This window comes from Onychostoma macrolepis, chromosome 23, assembly GCF_012432095.1.
Source record: "Onychostoma macrolepis isolate SWU-2019 chromosome 23, ASM1243209v1, whole genome shotgun sequence".
Classification (NCBI taxonomy): Eukaryota; Metazoa; Chordata; class Actinopteri; order Cypriniformes; family Cyprinidae; genus Onychostoma; species Onychostoma macrolepis.
The window spans coordinates 7102105-7124620 of record NC_081177.1 but is presented as its reverse complement, the minus strand read 5'-3'; the positions used below and the strand labels follow the sequence as shown (position 1 = coordinate 7124620).

At 37.9% G+C, this 22516-nt stretch overlaps 1 protein-coding gene across 5 annotated transcripts in view; it reads right to left on the bottom strand.

The window, feature by feature from the left end:
• Nucleotides 1–22516, bottom strand: part of LOC131532386 (cadherin-11) — a 104912-nt gene that overhangs the window by 14021 nt on the left and 68375 nt on the right. For all 5 annotated transcript variants that reach the window (XM_058763989.1, XM_058763987.1, XM_058763988.1 and 2 more), the window contains 2 exons: nucleotides 8177–8358; nucleotides 4217–4473 (listed from right to left, as the gene is read on the bottom strand). In XM_058763989.1, coding sequence (XP_058619972.1) covers nucleotides 4217–4473; nucleotides 8177–8358 — 439 coding nt within the window. The remainder of the gene's footprint in view (nucleotides 1–4216; nucleotides 4474–8176; nucleotides 8359–22516) is intronic.

The following is a 22516-nucleotide window of genomic DNA, read 5'->3' as shown; positions in this document are numbered from 1 at the left end:
TCCCACAGTTGATTTCTTCACACCAAGTGTCCTTTGACAGCTCTTTGGTCTTGGCCATGGTGGAGTTTGGAGTTGGACTGTTTGAGGTTGCGGACAGGTGTCTTTTATATTGATAACGAGTTCAAACAGATGCCATTAATACAGGTAACGAGTGGAGGACAGAGGAGCCTCTTAAAGAAGAAGTTACAGGTCTGTGAGAGCCAGAAATCTTGCTTGTTTGTAGGTGACCAAATACTTATTTTACCGAGGAATTTACCAATTAATTCTTTAAAAATCCTACAATGTGATTTTCTGGATTTTTTTTTCTCATTTTGTCTCTCATAGTTGAGGTATACCTATGATGAAAATTACAGGCCTCTCTCATCTTTTTAAGTGGGAGAACTTGCACAATTGGTGGCTGACTAAATACTTTTTTGCCCCATTGTATATATATATATATATATAAATTTAAATATCGTAGGGGTAAAAAATCTTTTTTTTTCTCTTGTTCTTTGAAACCACAATAATGGAGAAGACTGCTGACTTGGCAATGATCCAGAAGACGAACATTGACACCCTCCACAAAGAGGGTAAGTCACAGAAGGTCATTACTGAAAAGTGTGGCTGTTTACAGAGTGCTGTATCAAAGCATATTAAATGCAAAGTTGACTGGAAAGAAGAATTTGGGTAGGAAAAGGTGCACAAGCAACAGGGATGACTGCAAGCTTGAGAATACTGTCAAGCAAAGCTGATTCAAACACTTGTGAGAGCTTCACAAGGAGTGAACTGAAGCTGGAGTCAGTGCATCAAGAGGCACCACGCTCAGACGTCTTCAGGAAAAGGGCTACCAAGCCACTTCTGAAGCAGAGACAACGTCAGAAGCATCTTACCTGGGCTGTGGAGAAAAAGAACTGGACTGTTGCTCAGTGGTCCAAAGTCCTCTTTTCAGATGAAAGTAAATTTTGCATTTCATTTGGAAATCAAGGTCTCAGAGTCTGGAGGAAGAGTGGAGAGGCACAGAATCCATGTTGCTTGAAGTCCAGTGTGAAGTTTCCACAGTCTGTGATGATTTGGACTGCCATGTCATCTGCTGGTGTTGGTTCATTGTGTTTTCTGAAGTCCACAGTCAACGCAGCCATCTACCAGGAGATTTTAGAGCACTTCATGCTTCCTTCTGCTGACAAGCTTTATGGAGATGCTGATTTTATTTTCCAGCAGGATTTGGCACCTGCCCACACTGCCAAAGGTACCAAAAGCTGGTTCAGTGACCATGGTGGTACTGTGCTTGATTGGCCGGCAAACTCACCTGACCTGGAACCCATAGAGAATCTATGGGGTATTGTCAAGAGGAAGATGAGAGACACCAGACCCAACAATGCAGATGAGCTGAAGGCCGCTGTCAAAGAAACCTGGGCTTCCATACCACCTCAGCAGTGCCACAAACTGATTACTTCCATGCCACGCCGAATTGAGGCAGTAATTAAAGCAAAAGGAGCCCCTGCCAAGTATTGAGTACATATACAGTAAATGAACATACTTTCCAGAAGGCCAACAATTCACTAAAAATTTTTTTTTTATTGGTCTTATGAAGTATTCTAATTTGTTGAGATAGTGAATTGGTGTTTTTTTGTTAAATGTGAGCCAAAATCATCACAATTAAAAGAACCAAAGACTTAAACTACTTCAGTCTGTGTGCATTGAGTTTATTTAATACACGAGTTTCACAATTTGAGTTGAATTACTGAAATAAATGAACTTTTCCACGACATCCTACTTTATTGAGATGCACCTGTATATATATATATACATACACACACACACACACACACACACATATCCACATTCAAAAGTATGGGATCAGTAAGATTTTTAAAGAAGTTTTTATGCTCATCAAGGCTGCATTTATTTGATCAAAAATACAGAAAAAAACCCATAAATATTGTGAAATGTTATTACAATTTAAAATAATAGTTTTCTATTGTAATATATTTTAAAATGTAATTTATTCCTGTGATGCAAAGCTGAATTTTCAGCATCATTACTCCAGTCTTCAGTGTCACATGATCCTTCAGAAATCATTCTAATATGCTGATTTGCTGCTTGAAAACAGTTGTGCTGCTTAATTATTATTTGTTTTTTTTTTTGACTCCGTGATAATTTTTTTTCAGGATTCTTTAAGGAATAAAACATTAAAAAGAACAGCATTTATTCAAAATGGAAATCTTTTGTAACAATATATGCTACAGATCAAAGGTTCGGGGTCAGTATTATTATTATTATTTTTTTTTAGAAATTAATATTTTTATCCAGCAAGGATGTGTTGAAATGCTAAAAGGTAATAGTAAAGACTTATATTGTTGGATTAAAATAGAAAACAGTTATTTTAAATTGTAACAATATTTCACAATATTACTATTATATATAAATATATATATATATATATATATATATATATATATTAGTGTCAACGTTATGCGATTAATAAAAAAAATTTAACACGTTAATATTTTTTTAACGCAGATTAATCGTTTGATAAGGTTTGACTCCAACTTCTTCCCGTCATCGCAGCGCGGAAGGTTATCTATCGTTGTGTGATGAGGGAACAGTGAACCAGTGTTGCCAGGGTAACGGCACAAGTGGACTATTTTGAAAATACAGTCGCGGGAAAAATGACAGAGCGGGTTGTGTTTTTTTGGGCTACTTTTTTAATGTACCGCGGCCGCTCAAAGTGTATATAGACAAATAAAAATTAAAATAGATCCTTTTACTAATGTGTATTATACTTGAAATGTATACCTGACAACTTAATAACGGAGAGGCGGTTGTAATATCACAAACAACGTGAGTTTCAGCAGAGCACATGTTAAGGCTTTTACACAGCAGAAATAAACTTGATAACAGCCACTATAGATTATATAAGATAATAAACACACGATTACGATAGATATGGTCTGTATGTATTTTTCTTGAGATTGAATGTGTACATCTGAAATGCTAATTTGTACAGCGATATAAAAGGCTATAAATAGCATATTTTAACAACAGTAAACGACCAAATTCCACATGTGATCGTAAAAGCAAATTATTACAAACACTCGATGGTGGTTTAAAGTGAGTTCTGAGTAAAAGTGTACTATTAATCTCATAAATTGTCTTATGTAGCATGATGCTAATGTTAGCTCTAATGCACCTGCAGAACAGGTCCAATTCTTCTTCATAATGCATTTTGTCATAATACTTCATAAGTCGCAAGAAAATGATTTTGTGTATTTATTTAGAAATACTTTTGATAATAGTTGGGTAAATGTATACTGGGATTGAAGCGATGTGGCTTTGTAAACGTTTTATTGCCAGTATAAAGGCTGATAATGGCTGAATAAAAACAAAACAATAATGATAAAAAAATAATAATGATTATGTCTCATACCTGGCGGAAGTGTGAAAGGTTCTGTTTCCATAAACTAGTTTCATGCATTTCTTTTTCAACACATTTACAGGTAAATCCTAGTATTTTAAATTATATTTTATCTCAAGCTCTTTACTAATGCCTTGGTAGTCATCATTTATAAAATTAACAAATATTGACACAGCTCTTTGTTTAGATCTGGTTTTAAAATAATATTTTTTTTTATCATTAATTTTCATATTTTTGAAGTTTAAAATGTTTGAAGTTTAAAAAAAGTCTGGGTTTGGCACTGGGTAAATAAAAAAGTACATGAATAAATCAAATTAATTTGTAAACAGCACAAATAAATTATGAGTACATTCTAAAATGTTTCCAAAATATAATTTTCTGTTTTAATGTGGCCTTCAAAAGTCCCTGGCACATAAAAGTAACCGCAGCTGAAGAAACACTCACACATAGTAGTATTTGCTTAATATGTGCTGCCTTTAAATTATGCTGATAAATTTTAATTAAAACATTGAAAAATTGCTGTATTAAAGAAATGAGATCTGAGCATCAATATTAAGAATAATAATGAAAAAAAAATGATAAATACATTATGGCAATAAGAATTTGGAGGTAATATGCTTCGTTATCATGAAAATGTCACAATGCAAAATAATGTGACTGTCCTAAAAAAAAAAAAAAAGTACTAATTTTCTTTATGCAGAATACTTTTGCATTGAGTGACCAATGTGTTCTTGTGAGATTCACCCATACATGTATGCTTTTGTCATCCTGTCATACTGAGTACTGAGTAAACAAGGTAAAAAGGTGAAAAAATGTGTTTACTTGATGTTGTTACTGAGGCCTGTATCCGGGTCCATGGCGGACACTCTTCCCACCACACATGCCGGAGGGCAGTTTTCCGACACATCCAGTCGGTACCGCGAGCGGGAGAACTTCGGCGGCTCGTCTGCGTTCAAAACTGTGATGCGCACCATTGCCCGGTCTTTAAATGGACCTCGTCTGAGGAACCGCGAGTCCACGTTTGGGTTTTGCACTTCCACCGCAAGAGAGTAGGTGCTTCGTCTCTCGTAGTCCACGGCCTAAAGATAAGATAAAAAACACTTCCTCATGAAACATTACTTCATTGAATCTCACATACACCAGCATTCGTTTTACTGTGTTTTGGCACCAGGAAGGCGCTCTAAAATATCTTTTCATTTCAGTGAGATGCTGAAACTCCCACGTTCACTCCTTTTTCATCTCTGCACCTCAGTAGATTACAAAAAACCCATATAAAGCGTCAAAAAAACCAATGTGTCTGGGTTTCTGCTCTTCATAACTTAAATGACTGCAGGGCTTGCTCTGCTGGTATTAAGATGGAAGGAAGTCATGGATGTGGTTATATTAACATCCATAACCGCTTCAGAACTGTATTAGGGGTTGTGGATGCACTTCTGGCGCTGGACACAATGAGATTGGGGAACCGTAGGTGTCCACAATCAAAGTTTCAGAGGATGCAAGTGATTTAAAATAACGGGACTGATATTATGAGCCTGTCAAGAAAGTCATGTTGACTTTAAGGGAGGCGTCAAGGAAAATGAGAGTGACATGAGCACATACAGTATGACCAACCGTATTTACATAACATACAGAAAATTTAAAGGTGCAGTGACGAATGCTTCTGGCTACTGAAGCTCAATTTAATGCGTTGCTGCATTCCAAAATGTGTGCTTGCAAAGCATTGGCCAAGAATTCACATCTGCATTTGCATGTGTGTGTAGTTTTTGGCCAAAGGGTCAAAGAAAGTGGAAAATAGTGCTGCAAAACTAAATAACAATAAAAACGTATTAGATAGACAAAGACTGATAGATAGACAGACAGACAGACTGATAGACAGATGGGTAGACAGACAAACGGACGGACGGACGGACGGACGGACGGACAGACAGACAGACAGACAGATAGATAGACAGACAGATAGATAGATAGATAGATAGATAGACAGATAGACAGATAGATAGACATAGATACAGATGATAACAGACAGATAGATAGATAGATAGATAGATAGATAGACAGACAGACAGACAGACAGACAGAGAGAGAACATAAACCACTTTGAATTTACAAACAAAAAAACTATCATTGTATCATCTATTATTGTAAAATAAAATTCATCATATCATGACTTAGGATTTGGGTCACACCTCTCAGCCATAACTAAAAGTATAAGTGGACTTGAGGGGAAAAATAAAACGCTGCAAAGTGTATAATCGAGTACTGTAAGGCCTGTAGAAGTGGTGTGCAGTGGAGCAGTGGGCATAAGCAGTGCTGAGAGCCACTAACACACATGAAAAGCTCTGTCACTTGAACTACAGCCATGTGTTAATCAACATCTCCATGCGCTTCCTCTCCCTTGTTACTCAGCGGCATTAGTCTCCCTGCGCTCTTCCTCTGTCTAATTTGCTTTTCGTATTCACTCTTTTCTCTTCCTCCCCCCGTGTCTCTGACTCATCTCGTTCCTCGCAACCTTCTCTTTCCTGTTTTCTTTTTATACACGTCTCTCCTCGTTCTGTTTGTTCTGGCTGTGTTTTTAACTAGTACACACACACACACACACACACACACACACCTGTCATTGAAGTATTGAGCTCAGTGGATGGGTAAAGATCTCTCACTCACACAGGCACATGCATATCTGTCTTTATAAGCACTTATCAGGGCAGAAAATAACTTGCAATTCATTTTACAGTTTGCTTATTTTGATTCTTCTAAAAGGTGGAATCTTTTCTCTTTTCAATTAGTTACGTGTGACTTACTGTCACACAAAGTCCTTTTATATGAAATGCACATTTTCAGTCCCTGCGAAGTTTGTATTTAAATAACGGCTGCCTGTGTGCACTGTGATGAGGTCTCTCCGGGGGCCGCAGGTTAAATTCTCTTTCCGCCGGCGCTAATATGCATGTTCGCTGGCAGACGTTTGCGCTGCAGATTATCCTCATTTACATTTGAACTCAGAGTCAATTTAACTCATTTGTGATTCATTCTGCTGGAACTTCTTTCTTTGTTATTGCTTTGCTTTTTACTTTGCCCTTTCGCTATTCTGAATAAATACAACGCAAATACAACTAAAGCGTTTCACTTTCTGAAGTAAAATACGAGTCATGCTTGCCAGTGCATTACCACAATACTGAGGCGATGTTGGTTGTTCCCAGGCTGTTGCTATGTAGCTTCATAGGCATTTAGAGTGTTTTTGGCATGTTGTTATGGGGTTACTAGGGTGGTTATTTTTAGTGCACTGGTTTGTGGTTGCCAGGGTGTTGCTATGTGGTTGCTAGAGTATTCTGAATGTTTGCTAGGCCATTACTAGGTGGTTGCTAGAGTGTTCAGAGTTTTTAATGCATGGCTATGCAGTTGCTTGAGTGATCTGGGTAGTTGTCAGGGTGTTGCTAGGGTTTTTGTGTTAGTTGTTCACTAGCCACACTCAAAAGAGCCCATCCCTTAATCTATTGCCTCAATCTAATACACTGCATATTTGCCACATTCAACCTTTGGGTTGTCAGGGTGTTCCTATGCAGTTGTTAAGGTGCTCAGACTGTTTTAGCCCATTGCTATATGGTTGTCAGGGTGTTGCTTTGTGCTTGCGAAAGTGTTCTGAATGTTTAGGGTGTTCTAAGTTGGTTTAGTACATTTCTAGTGCACGTTATGATTGCCAGGGTGTTGCTATGTGGCTGCTAGAGTGATCTGAGTGTTTACTAGGGCATTTTTAGGTTGTTGCTATAGGGTGTTTTTTTTTTTTGTGGCTATGCCGTTGCTAGAGTGTAAGAATGTTATTAGGTGGTTGCAAGGGTGTTCTAAGTGTTTTTGGGTGGTTGCCAGGGTGTTGCTATGCAGTTGCATTTTGAATGTTTTTAACTCATTGACATGTTGCTGTCAGGGTGTTGATATGTGGTTGCTGGAGTGTTCAGAGTATTTGCTAGGATATTTTTAGTGCATTATGTGGTTGCCAATGTGTTGCTATGTGATTGCTAGGGTGTTTTGGATGGTTACCATCATTGCTATGCTGTTTTTAAGGGGTTAAAAAATTTAGCATGTTGCTAGGGTGTTCTGAGTGTTTATTGTGTTGCTATGTGGATGTTAGGGTTACTATTTAAAAATAACAAAAATGGTAAAAAGGCAAATAAAATTACCAAAACAAAATAACAAAAAAAATACATAAAATGAAAAATGAAATCTAAGAAAAATTCTAAACAAAATAAATATACTATATAGAAAAAATACTATAATAGTATATTCATAAAACTAAAATAACACCAGCTGTTATGCAGTTGCTAGTTGTTCACTAGCCACATTCAAAATTACCCATCCTCCAATATATAGCTTTTATAATGCTGCATATTTGCTACATTCATCCATTGAGACTAACACTGTCATTTTGCAAGTAATGAAATCAAATTTATTAGTTTAGATGTTCAATGTAATCCATATGTGGTGCAGCTACATTGGTTACCATAGTAATGAAAGCATCAATATGATGTCTAACAACGTGAGAAAATTTATGTATAGGCAAAGAGGAGAGAAAACGGGAAAGTTTGCCATTATCTTTGCTCATATGCATATTCATATAGAATATGCTGTGTCTGAACCAGCTCACTCATTCATTACTTATGTTTTTCACTGTTAAGACAAACAACTGAACAGTTTTGAGTCAGACACAGCATAAAATTGGATTTGGGGTTCTGATTTGGGAATGTATGGAAGAAAACAACATTACTGTAGGTATTTCTGTTTCTCCACGCCCACCTTGTTTAACAAAATCACAGCCTCTTGGTTCAATCCAGTTATGTTGAAGGTGTCCCCTGCCTCTCCGTCCACGATCATAAAATCCATCCGAGCGTTTTCACCCAGGTCTGCATCTGTTGCCGACAGACGACCGATCTCCACCCCAGGCACGGCCAATTCAGAGACTGAAAATGACCACATACCTGCAGGAAACAGAGATGGTGTAGAAAATAATCAGGCAAAAAAACTAAATTTAGAACATCATCATTAATCTCATTAAATGTGTAAGGCATTCATACAAACCCCCTACAGCCATTTCAAATCAATCTGACCTCCATCCTTATATACTGTATATATATATATATATATATATATATACACACAGTGGGGAAAAATATTATTTGATCCCCTGCTGATTTTATACGTTTGCCCATTGACAAAGAAATGATCAGTCTATAATTTTAATGGTAGGTTTATTTGAACAGTGAGAGACAGAATAACAACAACAACAAAAAAAATCCAGAAAAACGCATTTCAAAAAAGTTATAAATTGATTAGCATTTTAATGAGTCAAATAAGTATCTGATCCCCTTTCAGTCAGCAAGATTTCTGGCTCCCAGGTGTCTTATACAGGTAAGGAGCTGAGATTAGGATAACTCTCTTAAAGGGATTGCTCCTAATCTCAGTTTGTTACCTGTATAAAAGACAACCTGTCCACAGAAGCAATCAGTCAATCAGATTCCAGACTCTCCACCATGGCCAAGACCAAAGAGCTGTCCAAGGATGTCAGGAACAAGATTGTAGACCTACACAAGGCTGGAATGGGCTACAAGACCATCGCCAAGCAGATTGGTGAGAAGGTGACAACAGTTGGTGCGATTATTCGCAAATGGAAGAAACACAAAATAACTGTCAATCTCCCTCGGTCTGGGGATCCATGCAAGATCTCACCTCGTGGAGTTTCAATGATCATGAGAACGGTGAGGAATCAGCCCAGAACTACACGGGAGGATCTTGTCAATGATCTCAAGGCAGCTGGGACCATAGTCACCAAGAAAACAATTGGTAACACTACGCCGTGAAGGACTGAAATCCTGTAGCGCCCACAAGGTCCCCCTGCTCAAGAAAGCACATGTACAGTCCGTCTGAACTTTGCCAATGATTCAGAGGAGAACTGAGTGAAGGTGTTGTAGTCAGATGAGACCAAAATCCAGCTCTTTGGCATCAACTCAACTCGCCGTGTTTGGAGGAGGATGAATGCTGCCTATGACCCCAAGAACACCATCCCCACCGTCAAACATGGAGGTGGAAACATTATGCTTTGTGGGTGTTTTTCTGCTAAGGGGACAACTGCACCGCATCAAAGGGACGATAGACGGGGCCATGTACAGTCAGGGCCAGGGCATTGAAAATGGGTCGTGGATGGGTATTTCAGCATGACAATGACCCAAAACACACGGCCAAGGCAACAAAGGAGTGGCTCAAGAAGAAGCACAATAAGGTCCTGGAGTGGCCTAGCCAGTCTCTAGACCTTAATCCCATAGAAAACCTGTGGAGGGAGCTGAAGGTTCGAGTTGCCAAACGTCAGCCTCGAAACCTTAAAGGTGCAATAGGTGATTGTCTTCAGAAACATTTTTAGTTATGCTGGTTGAAAGTCTCTTCACATCTTGATAGCAATCATTAAGTTAAGTGGTCTAAATGTATTTATCTGTATTTATATATTCTGTGGAAGGCGTAGGACTTGAATGTTCGTCCAATCAAAGAAATGTTCGTCCAATCAAAACGTTCGATCCGAGCGTTTTAACTCTCTGGGGTCGACGGTATCGCCGGCGATACCAGATAGGTTTTTTTAAGATCAGTGCAAAAGACACTAAAAATACTCTGTTGATTTTGGTCACACAAATAAGTGTTATACATCAATCGAAACTGTTATATCGAAATAATAAAACAAACAGGGTGCGCTCTCTGTCTTCTCCGTCTCCGCGAACTGTTTTTAGAAACGCGTCACTAAAATTATCTTTAACTCGGCAAATACTCAACACAGAGACATGAGAGTTATATCTATAGACAGCTTGAAGTGTCTACTTTGAAATGAAGCAAGTCTTATCGAGACTTATAACTTATAAAAAACAGTAAGTAATGTTTCTTTTTTGCATTAGTTACCGTGTTATTGTGACATAAACAGTTAGTTGGGTTTTTCCCAAACGACAACATGATGAATGCGACGCGTCTAAGAATGTTTAGACCATGTTTATTATTAATACTCTGTTCACAAATATATTTTAATAGCATGCTAAAGAATAATAATTAGTTTCTCAGATATAAAATATCATTTTTTATAGTACAAAGTACATAGTTTTAATGTACAAAGCATGCTTGAGTCTGTGGCTACATAATCATATCATAGACTACTATAAAATCATACATACTAGACTGTATGACTACAAAATCATAGTTGGGTTTTTCCATTAGGGGCCATTAGGGGCCATTAGGGGAGGGCCCTTTGTCTCTCAGGTGAGACTCACTTAATATTCATGGCCATTGCCACTCCCTCGCATATAGACCCTCGATCACAAAACATGTCTTGAAAATTTTAAATCAATATATTGTTTTCTGTGAATGAGTAAGCAGAATGATTTTCACATAATTTTGAAGTAAATATTCTAGCCTACAAGACTGATTACTCAAAAGTCTTATTCACAACTATTTAGTGTGAGTTTTATGGCCTTATTTCAGCTACATTTTTTTCCCCAAAACTTACTAACCACGCATAATATTTTTTTTTCTAAAAAAATGCAAACATGTACATCCATCTTGGTCACATATTATTGTAGCACAGTTTGTGCTGAATACAAAAAAAATTACATGTTGGTCAATAGTATCTTTTAAGTAGCTGAAATAAGCACAAATATCAGGGCATGTCAAAACATCTCAAGGGCCCCAAAATGACCTCAGACCCCAGAGGGTTAATTGTCTTTCCTACCTGCCTGTCAACTTATGTATTAGCATACCTCTGCGATCATCAGCGCGTTCACGTACGGTATTGCAGACAGAGCAAGAATGGCATACAAACATCAACAACCCGATCTTCCTTCTTGGTATTGTAGTACTTTTACTAACTGTGCTAAAAAGTTTTCCAGGGCTTAAAACAAAACAAAAAATCCTGAGCCTGAACTTTTTTAAGAGGGTTGGGGGGTTGCGGGGGTGGACACATACACAGGGTTATTTGGCGAACAAACAAACAAACAAACAAAAAATAAAAAAAATGATTTTCCTTGAAACTACTTGATAAATAAACTAATAAAACAAAATGGTACAAATAAAGTGCTGCACACGCAAAGAACGCAATGACTGTGGCAACTTTAACATTTGAAAGGATACTATGGCAAAGTTACTGCTTTCCTTATTCAAACTGATTTGTTTTTTCATGAATATATGATTGACCTGAAGAAAGAAAGCTGTACTCTGAAAATTATGAGCTGAAAAACAGGCTTTAATATGACTATATTTATACATAAACTAATGTGAGCCAATAATAATTGGCTCAAATAAAGTATCAAATGCTTATCAAATAAAGTATTACATGGTTTTATTGTTAATTGCATGGTTTCACTGTTAAAATACATGTAATATGCCTATATTATAAAAAAAAAATACCTGCAGAGGGCGCTAATGGCCTAGTGATGTTTCATGTGATTCAACGACTTTAAATCCATTTAATTTTAATGTTTGGCCACATGCAAAATCGCAACGTACAATCAATCGCATAATTAGAAATATTTATAAATGATTTAAGGCACAGGTTTATAAATGATTTACATTACAAATCTAGTGAGATAACAGTTTTCCCAGATGAACGTAAACTCACCACATATGCAGAGGAAGACTTTAGCCCCTTTCACACATACAGTCTTTACTGGTAAATTAAAATCCTTTTCAACATTGCCGGTAAATTTGTTCTGGCAATCATATAGTTCTTTTGGAGATGACGTAATTATTTTGAGCTGTTTACAAAGCTCTGACGCTTTTTTAATAGCTTTTCTATGTAAATACGGCACTAGTGACACCTTTGCGCTTCGCAGCTTTTTCAATGTGTTGCGCGCTCGAGATGCAGCCGCTTCTTTTCCATTCATCTGCTATTATGCGCCTCGTGTTTATAAGAGCAAAAACTTCTGATGGCTAGTAATGTTAGTTTGGTTGAGAGTGAAAGCTGTGTTCCTCTCATACCATTGGTAGGTGAACTCATGAACTTGAACGTGATATCAACAAGTTTTTTTAAATGTAGCCCTGCGTCCCAATGTGCATACTATCTCAACCTATCTGCCCTAAATAGTATTGAAAATTACTAATATCACATAGAATTTAGGATGGATAGTTGGGACGCAGGCCGCAGGCCACACGCCGGAGAACTTTAAGCCCTGGTTTTCTCACCGGTGAATGACACATGATGTAGCCCAGCGGTTCCCAATTCCAGTCCTCACGCCCCTCGTGCTCTGCATATTTTGCATGTCTCGCTTAGTTAACACACCCGATTCAGATAACCAGCTCGTTAGAAGAGATCTACGTGCATGAACTGTGTTCCGATTGACAAGCTCCCTACACCGTGTTCTTTGCTCCCTACTCCCTGAGCAGGGGAAATCCGTTGAAGTTTGCTTCACTGTCTTCACACACGGACGAAACTTACTAGAGAAGTGTGAAGTGTGGCATGATATACCTCTGTAAATAAATACTATTTAAATTTACGTCTCGCACATGTCCATTTACCAGGGCACTTACGGTTGAAAAGAACAAACCTCGCACGTGATAATAGATACATATGAAATGTAATAGATACATATGAAATGTGAAAGGGGGGGTGGGGATGACTGGAATTGGGAACCACTGATGTAGCCTATTGTAGTAATGTTGTCTCTGGTATTCTGGTCTGTGAGCGTATATACATTCAGGGGGCATGGCTTTGGACGGTGATTGCAGGGAGGGTGGGACGTTCGCTTTCAGTGCTATCAGGCTAAAGTTAGCATTTTCCAAGATCTCCAACTGCACCTTTAATGATTTGGAGAAGATCTGCAAAGAGGAGTGGGGCAAAATCCCTCCTGACATGTGTGCAAACCTGATGGCCAACTACAAGAAACGTCTGACCTCTAATTGCCAACAAGGGTTTTTCCACCAAGTACTAAGTCATGTTTTGCGAAGGGTTCAAATACTTATTTGACTCATTAAAATGCAAATCAATTTATAACTTTTTTGAAATGCGTTTTTCTGGATTTTTTTTTGTTGTTATTCTGTCTCTCACTGTTCAAATAAACCTAGCATTAAAATTTACTGATCATTTTTTTGTCATTGGGCAAATATCAAATATTTGCCCAAGCAAAAACATCAAATATTTTTTCCCCCACTGTATGTAACACTGCAAAGGAAGCCATGTCTTGCCTTTTGTTCTCACAGACAGTTTTTCTGCAGTTATAAGACAGTTTAATAACCAGCTTTGTGTGCGGCAGCTATATCGTGGGCCAAAAATAAAACTCTAAAAAGAGAAAACCTGCCTGAGTCTGTTTAAACCTAATTAGAGACAGCAAATAACGCAGGCAATCTACTGCATTCCATAAGAGAATGAAAAGTGTTTCTCATCTCACACGAGAGACATGCATCAGATCTTATAACATGATCAATCATCATAACAAAAACAAATGTGTTGCCAAAGAGTTCTGTGTGGTTCTCAGTTAACTTTTATGTGGTTTCTAGGGTGTTTTGGGTGGTTTCTTACTGGATCAAGTCAAAAAAGTGATATTCTGGTTCATAAATACAGTTCAGGTGCCGCTACAATGTACGTCTATGGTTTTTTTCATCTGTTCAATTGATGTTTTTTTCATCAACTATAAGGCACGTTTGAATGCCTTCAAAAGTAACAACACACTTGTCCTAAAACAAGCCGTCAGCCATATCACCCTGTAGTAGCCCAAGACTGGTTGCCCACATGAAGCTAAGCAGGGCTGAGCCTGGTCAGTACCTGGATGAGAGACCTCCTGGGACAACTAGGTTGCTGTTGGAAGAGGTGTTAGTGAGGCCAGCAGGGGGTGCTCACCCTGTGGTCTGTGCGGGTCCTAACGACCCAGTATAGTGATGGGGACACTATACTGTCAACGAGCACTGTCCTTCGGATGAGACGTTAAACCGAGGACCTGACTCTCTGTGGTCATTAAAAATCCCAGGATGTCTTTCGAAAAGAGTAGAGGTGTGACCTCGGCTTCCCCAAAACTTCCCCATTGGCCTCTGATCATCATGGCCTCCTAACAATCCCCATATCTACTGATTGGCTTCATCACTGTCTCCTCTCCACCAATAAGCCGTTGTGTGGTGGGCGTTCTGGCGCACTATGGCTGCCGTTGCATCATCCAGGTGGATGCTGCACACTGGTGGTGGATCAGGAGACACCCCCCCTCACAATGTAGAGCGCTTTGAGTGCTTAGAAAAAAGCAGAAAACCGCTATATAAATGTAATGAATTATTATTACAAAGCATGGGATTTGAAGAATCGTTCACGTTTGTACCACAAATGGATCAGTTACTAAGTTTAATTAGTTCTTTAATTTAGATTAATTAATTTTATTGTATCAATCCCAATTTTAAATATGAGTAACAGTAAGTGACATAAAAGCACCACAAAGAAAATCTATTTGATACAGTAGATAGATAGATAGATAGATAGATAGATAGATAGATAGATAGATAGATAGATAGATAGATAGATAGATAGATAGATAGATAGATAGATAGATAGATAGATAGATAGATAGAATTCCTAAAGTTTTAGAAACAGAATGTCTGAGGAGCATCACTACAATATTTGCTGCAAAAACACTAATTATTAATTCCGCAAATTCCAAACATGCTTTTGGAAAGAGGATATCAGAGAGATTCAAACAGAGAGTGTGATAGAAATATAAAGCAGGACACTGATGATTCCTTGCTTCTTTTAAGAGCCAAATTTGCTCCAGAACAGAAAATGAATCACGCAAACAACAAAGGCTGAGACAGTGTGATTCACCAGAGGCAGTTTGTGCCAGCTAATAACTCCTAACATTCATTAAAGCTGAGTGCAGCCAAGAGAAGATGATCACAGAAACACACTGTGGGAATACAATATGGCTTCTTTGCACAGTGTATTAACACTGTGTATTATTCAGAGGAGGAGAAAGGGATGAGGAGAGATTAGGGGAGAGATAGAAAGAACAAAAGAGGAAATGGCAGCAGGAGAGCAGGGAAACGAAAGGGAAAAGAGGCAGAGAGAGCGAAAGACAGAAAGGCAGAGAGTGTGTATTCATGTAGGAGGGAGGGAGGGAGAGGGTGGAAGATGTATTGTGTGTCTCCGAGCTGTATTTTTCAGCTGTGATTTTGCTGCGTACTGATGCAGAAAGCTCTGAACTTTAAATGAAATATTAATCGCGTGGATTTTGAAGAGAGGATCTGTAGGGAGGGCTGATGGAAGCCGTGGCACTCTACAGACAGGCCGAAGCCCTCTGAAAGAGACGCAACACAGATTATCATTATCTCTAGCACGGTGATAATAGTCACCAGATTCATCAGCACCATAATCTACTTCATAATTATGATACGCACTACGATACTCTAGTCCTGCCTCTGAGGGCCTATGAGAGTCAATCTTTGTAGCGATTGCCATTAAACAATCATTGTGTTTGGAATAAATATCACTAATCATTAGCTATGGGTCCCTGCAGCAGTTTTAAATACTCTATTACTGTTTGAGTGTACTTGGTAGGGCACAACACTAGTCCCACGGATGAAATACAATAATATTTCACAATTTACAGTACAATCAGTAATATTGTGAAATATTATCACAATTTAAAAGAACTGTTTTCTATTTGAATCTATGTTCAAATGTAATTTATTCCTGTGATGCAAAGCTGAATTGTCAGTATCATTACTCCAGTCTTCAGTGTCACATGATCCTCTTTGTTTAGATGATTAAATCTGGTCTGGGATGAGGGTAACACAATAAAAAACTGCACATAAAGGCACTTGAAAAGCAGCAAAAATAAGTGATGAATACATGGTCAAAAGTTTCCAAGAAAAAAAAAATCAGTTCATTTTCATAAAAATCAACATTAAAATGTTTGAAGTTGTAGAAACACCCACATATGACAAGGTTAAAGATAAAAGGCCAAACTAGGATTTGCTATTTGGATAGAAATAAAAAGAACATTTTAAACACATATCTGTTAAAAGTTTATTATAAAATAAAACTTCTTTATTGGCATCAGTGGTTCCACGAATAACTTTTAACATCTATGGAAACTTTCCATTGCGCAAAAAGTTCTTTACAGTGAAAAAAAGTTTCTTTAGATTATTATACAGTTCTTCCAGAACAGATTTGGAGAAATTTAGCATCACAGCACTTGCTCACCAGTGGATCCTCTGCAGTGAATGGGTGCCATCAGAATAAGAGTCTAAACAGCTGATAAAAACATCACAATGATCCACACGACTATAGTCCATCAAAGCAAAAAGTTGTGTGTTTGTAAGTAAACAATCCATCAAGAAATTTTTAACTTCAATCCATTGCTTCTGGCTAAAATGTGAGTCCTCTATCCATAATATTGCTTTCTCCAAAAAAAAGTTGCCTTGTCTGAAACAGGAGAGAAATATGCACTGATAGAGCACTGTTTATTAGCGAAAACAGTCCTAAACATATGTCGGTGGACTTTGATCTGAGAGGACATCAGAAGAAGCATGATTGTGAATTATGAAATGTTCTTTGGAGAACCCAAAATGATATTTCTACAGAATCACTGTGAACCCCCCTTAGAAACCATTATTTTTAAGTGTGTACACAAGTCTAAAAGCTAACAAACACACACTAAAAGCCATAAAACTCCAATTTCGATTTCATGGGGTCCCCACGAGGTGAAAAAGTCTTCTCTGTATCTTTGTTGGTGCAAACAATGCTGCGTGTTTCCTTGTTTCTGACTAACGAGGCGGAAAACAAGCAAGCGAGCGGCGTTCCGGAACCAAACCCGGCAATTCCAACAAACACGAGCATTCTAATCTTTTCTGTAAACTTCAGAAACTTCAGCATTCAAAAACCCGGGAATCACTCACAAACAAGACAGAAAAATAGTTTGTTGGCATCTGTGCCTTTTTATCAGCGTCGTATAGGTGTGGTTTACATGCATTCGACTGGAAATAATATTTTTCCTGTCATTCTTTTAGACCTGTTTTTTTTTGCAGGTGTTTTACAGAAGCTCGGTCGAGTCTGAGCAGTTCTGGATGATGATTTATATCGCCAAAATGAGCTGACTTGTCTAACTTGGAGGGCCATGTTGAGTTATGAGTCCCAGGCTTGCGCCAACTCACCGGACCTCTCTTGCTCAGAGGTGACTCAAGCGGTGCGAACGGCTCCGGGCTTTGTTTACTCACTCACACACGCATTTATTAAAGCCGACAGATATGGACTGACAGAAACCCATAAGCCTTATCAAATCCACAGTCACTCACACTCACCTCTCAAACTTTGATATCTTACACACACAGCACATACTGCAACTGTCTTATCTTCATAGCAATCATCAAATATTTCATACATACGTACACACAGATGCTCCCTACGTCTAAGACACCAAACCATGCTTTCATATCTTTCCTTCAAACACGCGGCGCAGAGGTATTTAGCGCTTCGAGAGAGCTGCGCCGAGAATGAAAGCAGTCACGGATCACGGGTCAGCGGGCACAAGGCTTGTTTGAGAGACTCAGCGACACTATTTGCAACGCTGTGAATCGGCTCCTGTTGAGAGTCAGGACTCAATCCACACCAGGACACGATGTCCTTAACACATCGGCCGGACCTGGAAATAAAGCACAGCATCCTGAGAGACACACAGGATGTGAGGTTAAGATGCTCAGTGACTTGTTTGATCACTCTGTGATCACTGTCAGATCCTGCAGAGCGCTGAATCGCTGAAGAGGATCAACACACACAATCACTGTAAAGCAGGGTTTTCCAGACCTGGCCCAGCACTACACAATTCAGCTGGCTTCCTAATCTAACACACCTGATTTAACTCATTGAAAGAGGCTACAAGACCAGAATTTACCATTTAAAGTAAGTCAGTTTATTCTGGGACTATATTCATAATGCTATTTTTACAGCCATGCATATACAGCTCATATCTATTTCAATGGAGAAACACCAAAATGTATTTTAATGTTTGTCTAAATTATGTATATTATACTTAAACAAACATGTAAAAATCTGTATTTTTCAGGCTGGTCTTGCTACACTCTAAAAAATTCTGGGTTAAATACAACCCAGTGCAGGGTAAAATATGGACAAACCCAGCAAATGACCCAGCAGTTGGGTTACTACCCAGAAGGTTGGGTTAAACATTTAACCCAAACATTTAAACATTTAACCCAACCGCTCGGTCAAAACAACCCAGTCGCTGGGTTCGTCCATATTTCACCCAGCAGTGGGTTGTATTTAACCCAGTATTTTTTAGAGCGTATGGACATGCACAGGCAGGCTATATGCTAGTTAAATTAAGTTTGAGTTTTTTAAAGTTTTTTAGAAGAGGTCTCTTATGCTCACCAAGCCTGCATTTATTTGATCCAAAATACAGTAAAAACAGTAATATTGTGAAATATTTTTTGAAGTCAAATATATTTAAATATATTAAAACTAAATATATTAAAAAATGTTTTCAAATTTATTGTCACGCGATCCTTCAGAAATCATTCTAATATGCTGATTTGATGTTCAAGAAACATATTTTAGTATTATTATTAAACACTCACTGCTTAATATTTCTTTAATATCAATATTATTAATATTAATATTAATTATATATATATATATATATATGTATTTTAGGTTTAAAAAGAACAGCATTCATTTGAAATAGAAATATTACATTATAAATGTTTTTACTGTCACTTTTGATCAATTTAATGCATCCTTGCTTGATAAAAGTTTTAGGGCCAGTTTTACTAAACAGGGCAAATTAGCGCGAGAGCACATATCCAAAAGAGTGCCGATGGGAGGGGAAATTTCTGCGGGTGATTTACTAACAATGTGCAAATTAAAGAACACAGACGCAACATCTCATTTACATATCGACCAACGCAATATACCAAGCGCAGTGCAAATTAGAGCAGTCACAAATAAAGAAAGAAATAAGCCATAGTACGTTGAAAAGAACTGGAGGCCAAAACATGGTAGAAGTTGCAAGACGTTTTGAGAGACCTGGTATTGCGTGACTCCTAGTTGAGGGTTCCAAGTCGTCTTTTATTTCTCCTATAGCAAATTAAAAATAACATGGCTTGGAAAACGATATGTTCGTGTTCTTCTTGCATTCCAAATAAATTACATGTGGAAAAAAAATCCCCTCCCTTCTACCACGTGCTCTCTCATCTCTGCGGTGCCTCCTCCTAGCAACAATTATTGCAGCCATTTCAAGCGCAAAATAATTTAAGACATGCTTTTTTTGGGCACTAAATAATGACGCAAATACCAGTAATTTGACGAGCGCAAACATTAGTAAAACGCGTTGCATGATTCATTTGAAGTCTCTTCTCCCATAAATTTTGTGTCTGAGAGGGAAACTCCTGGAAATGCATATTCAACAAGGTCAGGCACAAAAATAACTGTGTCCACGCCTTTTCAGCGCTAATTCTTCACTGCACGTCTTCAGTAAAACCTGACAGTACACTGTTAGACATTTCAAAGGGTTTTTGCCAGTAAGTTACTGTAATTAAGATTTACAGTAGCAAACTGTATTTGATTTATCAGTATACTACTGTAATTCATTAATTTTAATATAGATTTCATTAGATTTTATCATTTTTATATAGAATTCATTTTATTTTTACTCTACATAGGTACTACTGGCATTCAATTAAAACAGACACAATAATTACAAAATATCAAATTCTTTATTTAAAACATTGCATGTATAACACTTAAAAATACAGTCTTCCAATGCTGGAACAGTGCATCTTCACCATTTCTCCTGTCTTAGGACGTTTTGCAGTGCATTATGTTGTGTCCTCTGGATTCATCCTCACAAAGAATTGTGGCAAATTGTTTCAATCCAAATGTAAGAAATGATGAAAATAAAACGATCTCAGTATAATGGCGCCAAAGAGACCGTTACAGTAGTATACAGCAATTTAAAAAAATACAGTAAGTCTCTGTATGTCGGGTCTGACGTCACAGAAAATTCCCATGATGCAAAGGGTATTACAGTTATTTACTGTAAAGGGAATTTGCAGTATTACACTGGGTGATATACAGTAAATAACTGTGGAAATTACAGAAATGTCTAACAGTGTACAATTTTACTGCCAAAAGACGGTTTGCGCTGGCGCAAGCTGTTAGTAAAACTGGCCCTAAATTTCTTCTTCTATTGACCCCACACTTTTGAACAGTAGTGTAGGTAGGTTAAATGTGTGTCAAATAACAGGTGGCAGTCTGCCAGGGATTCTGGAAGACACCATTTTACTTAACACCGCATTAAAAATGAACATGCGGGTCGTATTTGAACCAGCATTTCTGTGATCATGTGGCTCTTAAATGTGCAAATGAGCACATCGGCTGGAAATTCAGAATACCATAAATTTATGCCATACTGTATGTGCCAGAAATAGCATGCTAGTATGCTCTCTATCCCTTGTGCCATTATATATCACTGTGTGACATTATAACTGATTAATTCTCTCTTGTGCAATGTCTAAAAACAGCAATTAGAGAGTGGGTGTCTCATAAAAAGCTGTCAAACAATCACATTTAAGTGAATAAATTACATGAAATTCAAATTAATTGCAATTAAATGCATATATCTACATTTTCTTAGAAGAATTCACAAATGAAGGTAATTTAAGATATTATTGTGGCAGAAAATATCAATAGACATTACAAAAACATTACTTTTGAAGGTAATATCTAGTTTGTTTTATTTTCATATGACTGAACTTAAGGCTGTCACTGATGTAGTACTTTCACCCTAGGATAAATACTTTATTTTACGGGTGCATTAACATTATTTTGATTATGTCACCACATTTTTTTGGTAAAGCAAAAGGATCAGGATCCACCTTGGCACTCAACTAGACAAATCAAGTCAGTCAAATTAAGTCGCTTTGGATAAAAGTGTCTGCTAAATGACTGAATGTAAATTAAAATTAAACTTAAATATTAAACAAAGCGTAGAACTCAAAATATTAAAGGGGTCATATAATGCCATTTTTGTACAAGCTAATATGATTCTTTAGGGTCTAAATTGAAAGTTTGTAATATACTTTAATTAAAAATTCTCATTAGTATTGTAAGAAAACACTCATTTTACAGCTCTGTTTTCAGCACACCGTTTTAGTGCGTGTGTTTTTAAATGCTAATGAGCTTTGCTCGCCCCGCCCCTCTGTTCTGTGGGGCGTTTTTGACACAACACACGTGGAGTGTTGCCTTGACAACAGTTGAGGGTATATTTTGAAGAATGGCAGCGGGAGTCTCTGAGGATACTGTGCAACCGTATCAATTCGAACCGGAGTCGGACCCGGAACAGGATGACGGCCCCGAAGAAGTTCGACAATTAAGGCTCGAACGGGACGTTTCTGAATGGTTGGTTAACGTAATGTCACTTTTATCTATTTTTGTGTGTACTGTCAGGTAGAGTAGTGAGATACGAACGCTATGTGTTTACTGATACGTTAGTTCATTGACAGATTGATGTTACAGCTAATGGTCATGAAAAATAAATTTGGTAAATGTAGGCTTGTCAGTGATGCGTAACGTTATCTACATACATCGTGAAGCGTGCTAGCGATTTGCAAAGATTAATATAAAGATTAATATAAAGGTTAATTAAACGTTACACTCACTTCTTCTGGAGGTTCAGCAGGAACACAAATAGTTGGTACCGATTCTTTTTTCAGGAGCAGCTTCTTAGCAAAACCAGCTTTATACTGACCTTCATTTATAAAGCAGTCTGGTGAAAAATGATTCGCGCAAACATGAAAACATTGACATTGCTCGTGGGGAATATTCCCTTCAAAAGCAAAACTCAGCCACTGTGTCTTCAGCGGTTCGGACTTAGGAACATCAAAATGACTGCTGTGTTCATTATTGCACCCGAGAACAGAACACCACAATCGCTTAGATGCCATTCTGCTCATAGACAGCTCCAGCGTATATCAACAATGACGCGCGGACTATGATTGACAGCTCGCTCACGAGCAAGGGCGGGTCTGTGTTGAAACACTGCTGTCAATCAACCATCGTGGGAGGGGTGTCCGACCGTGTGACGTCACACGGTCGAACGGCTTGATTTGAGACAGGGTAAAACAAAT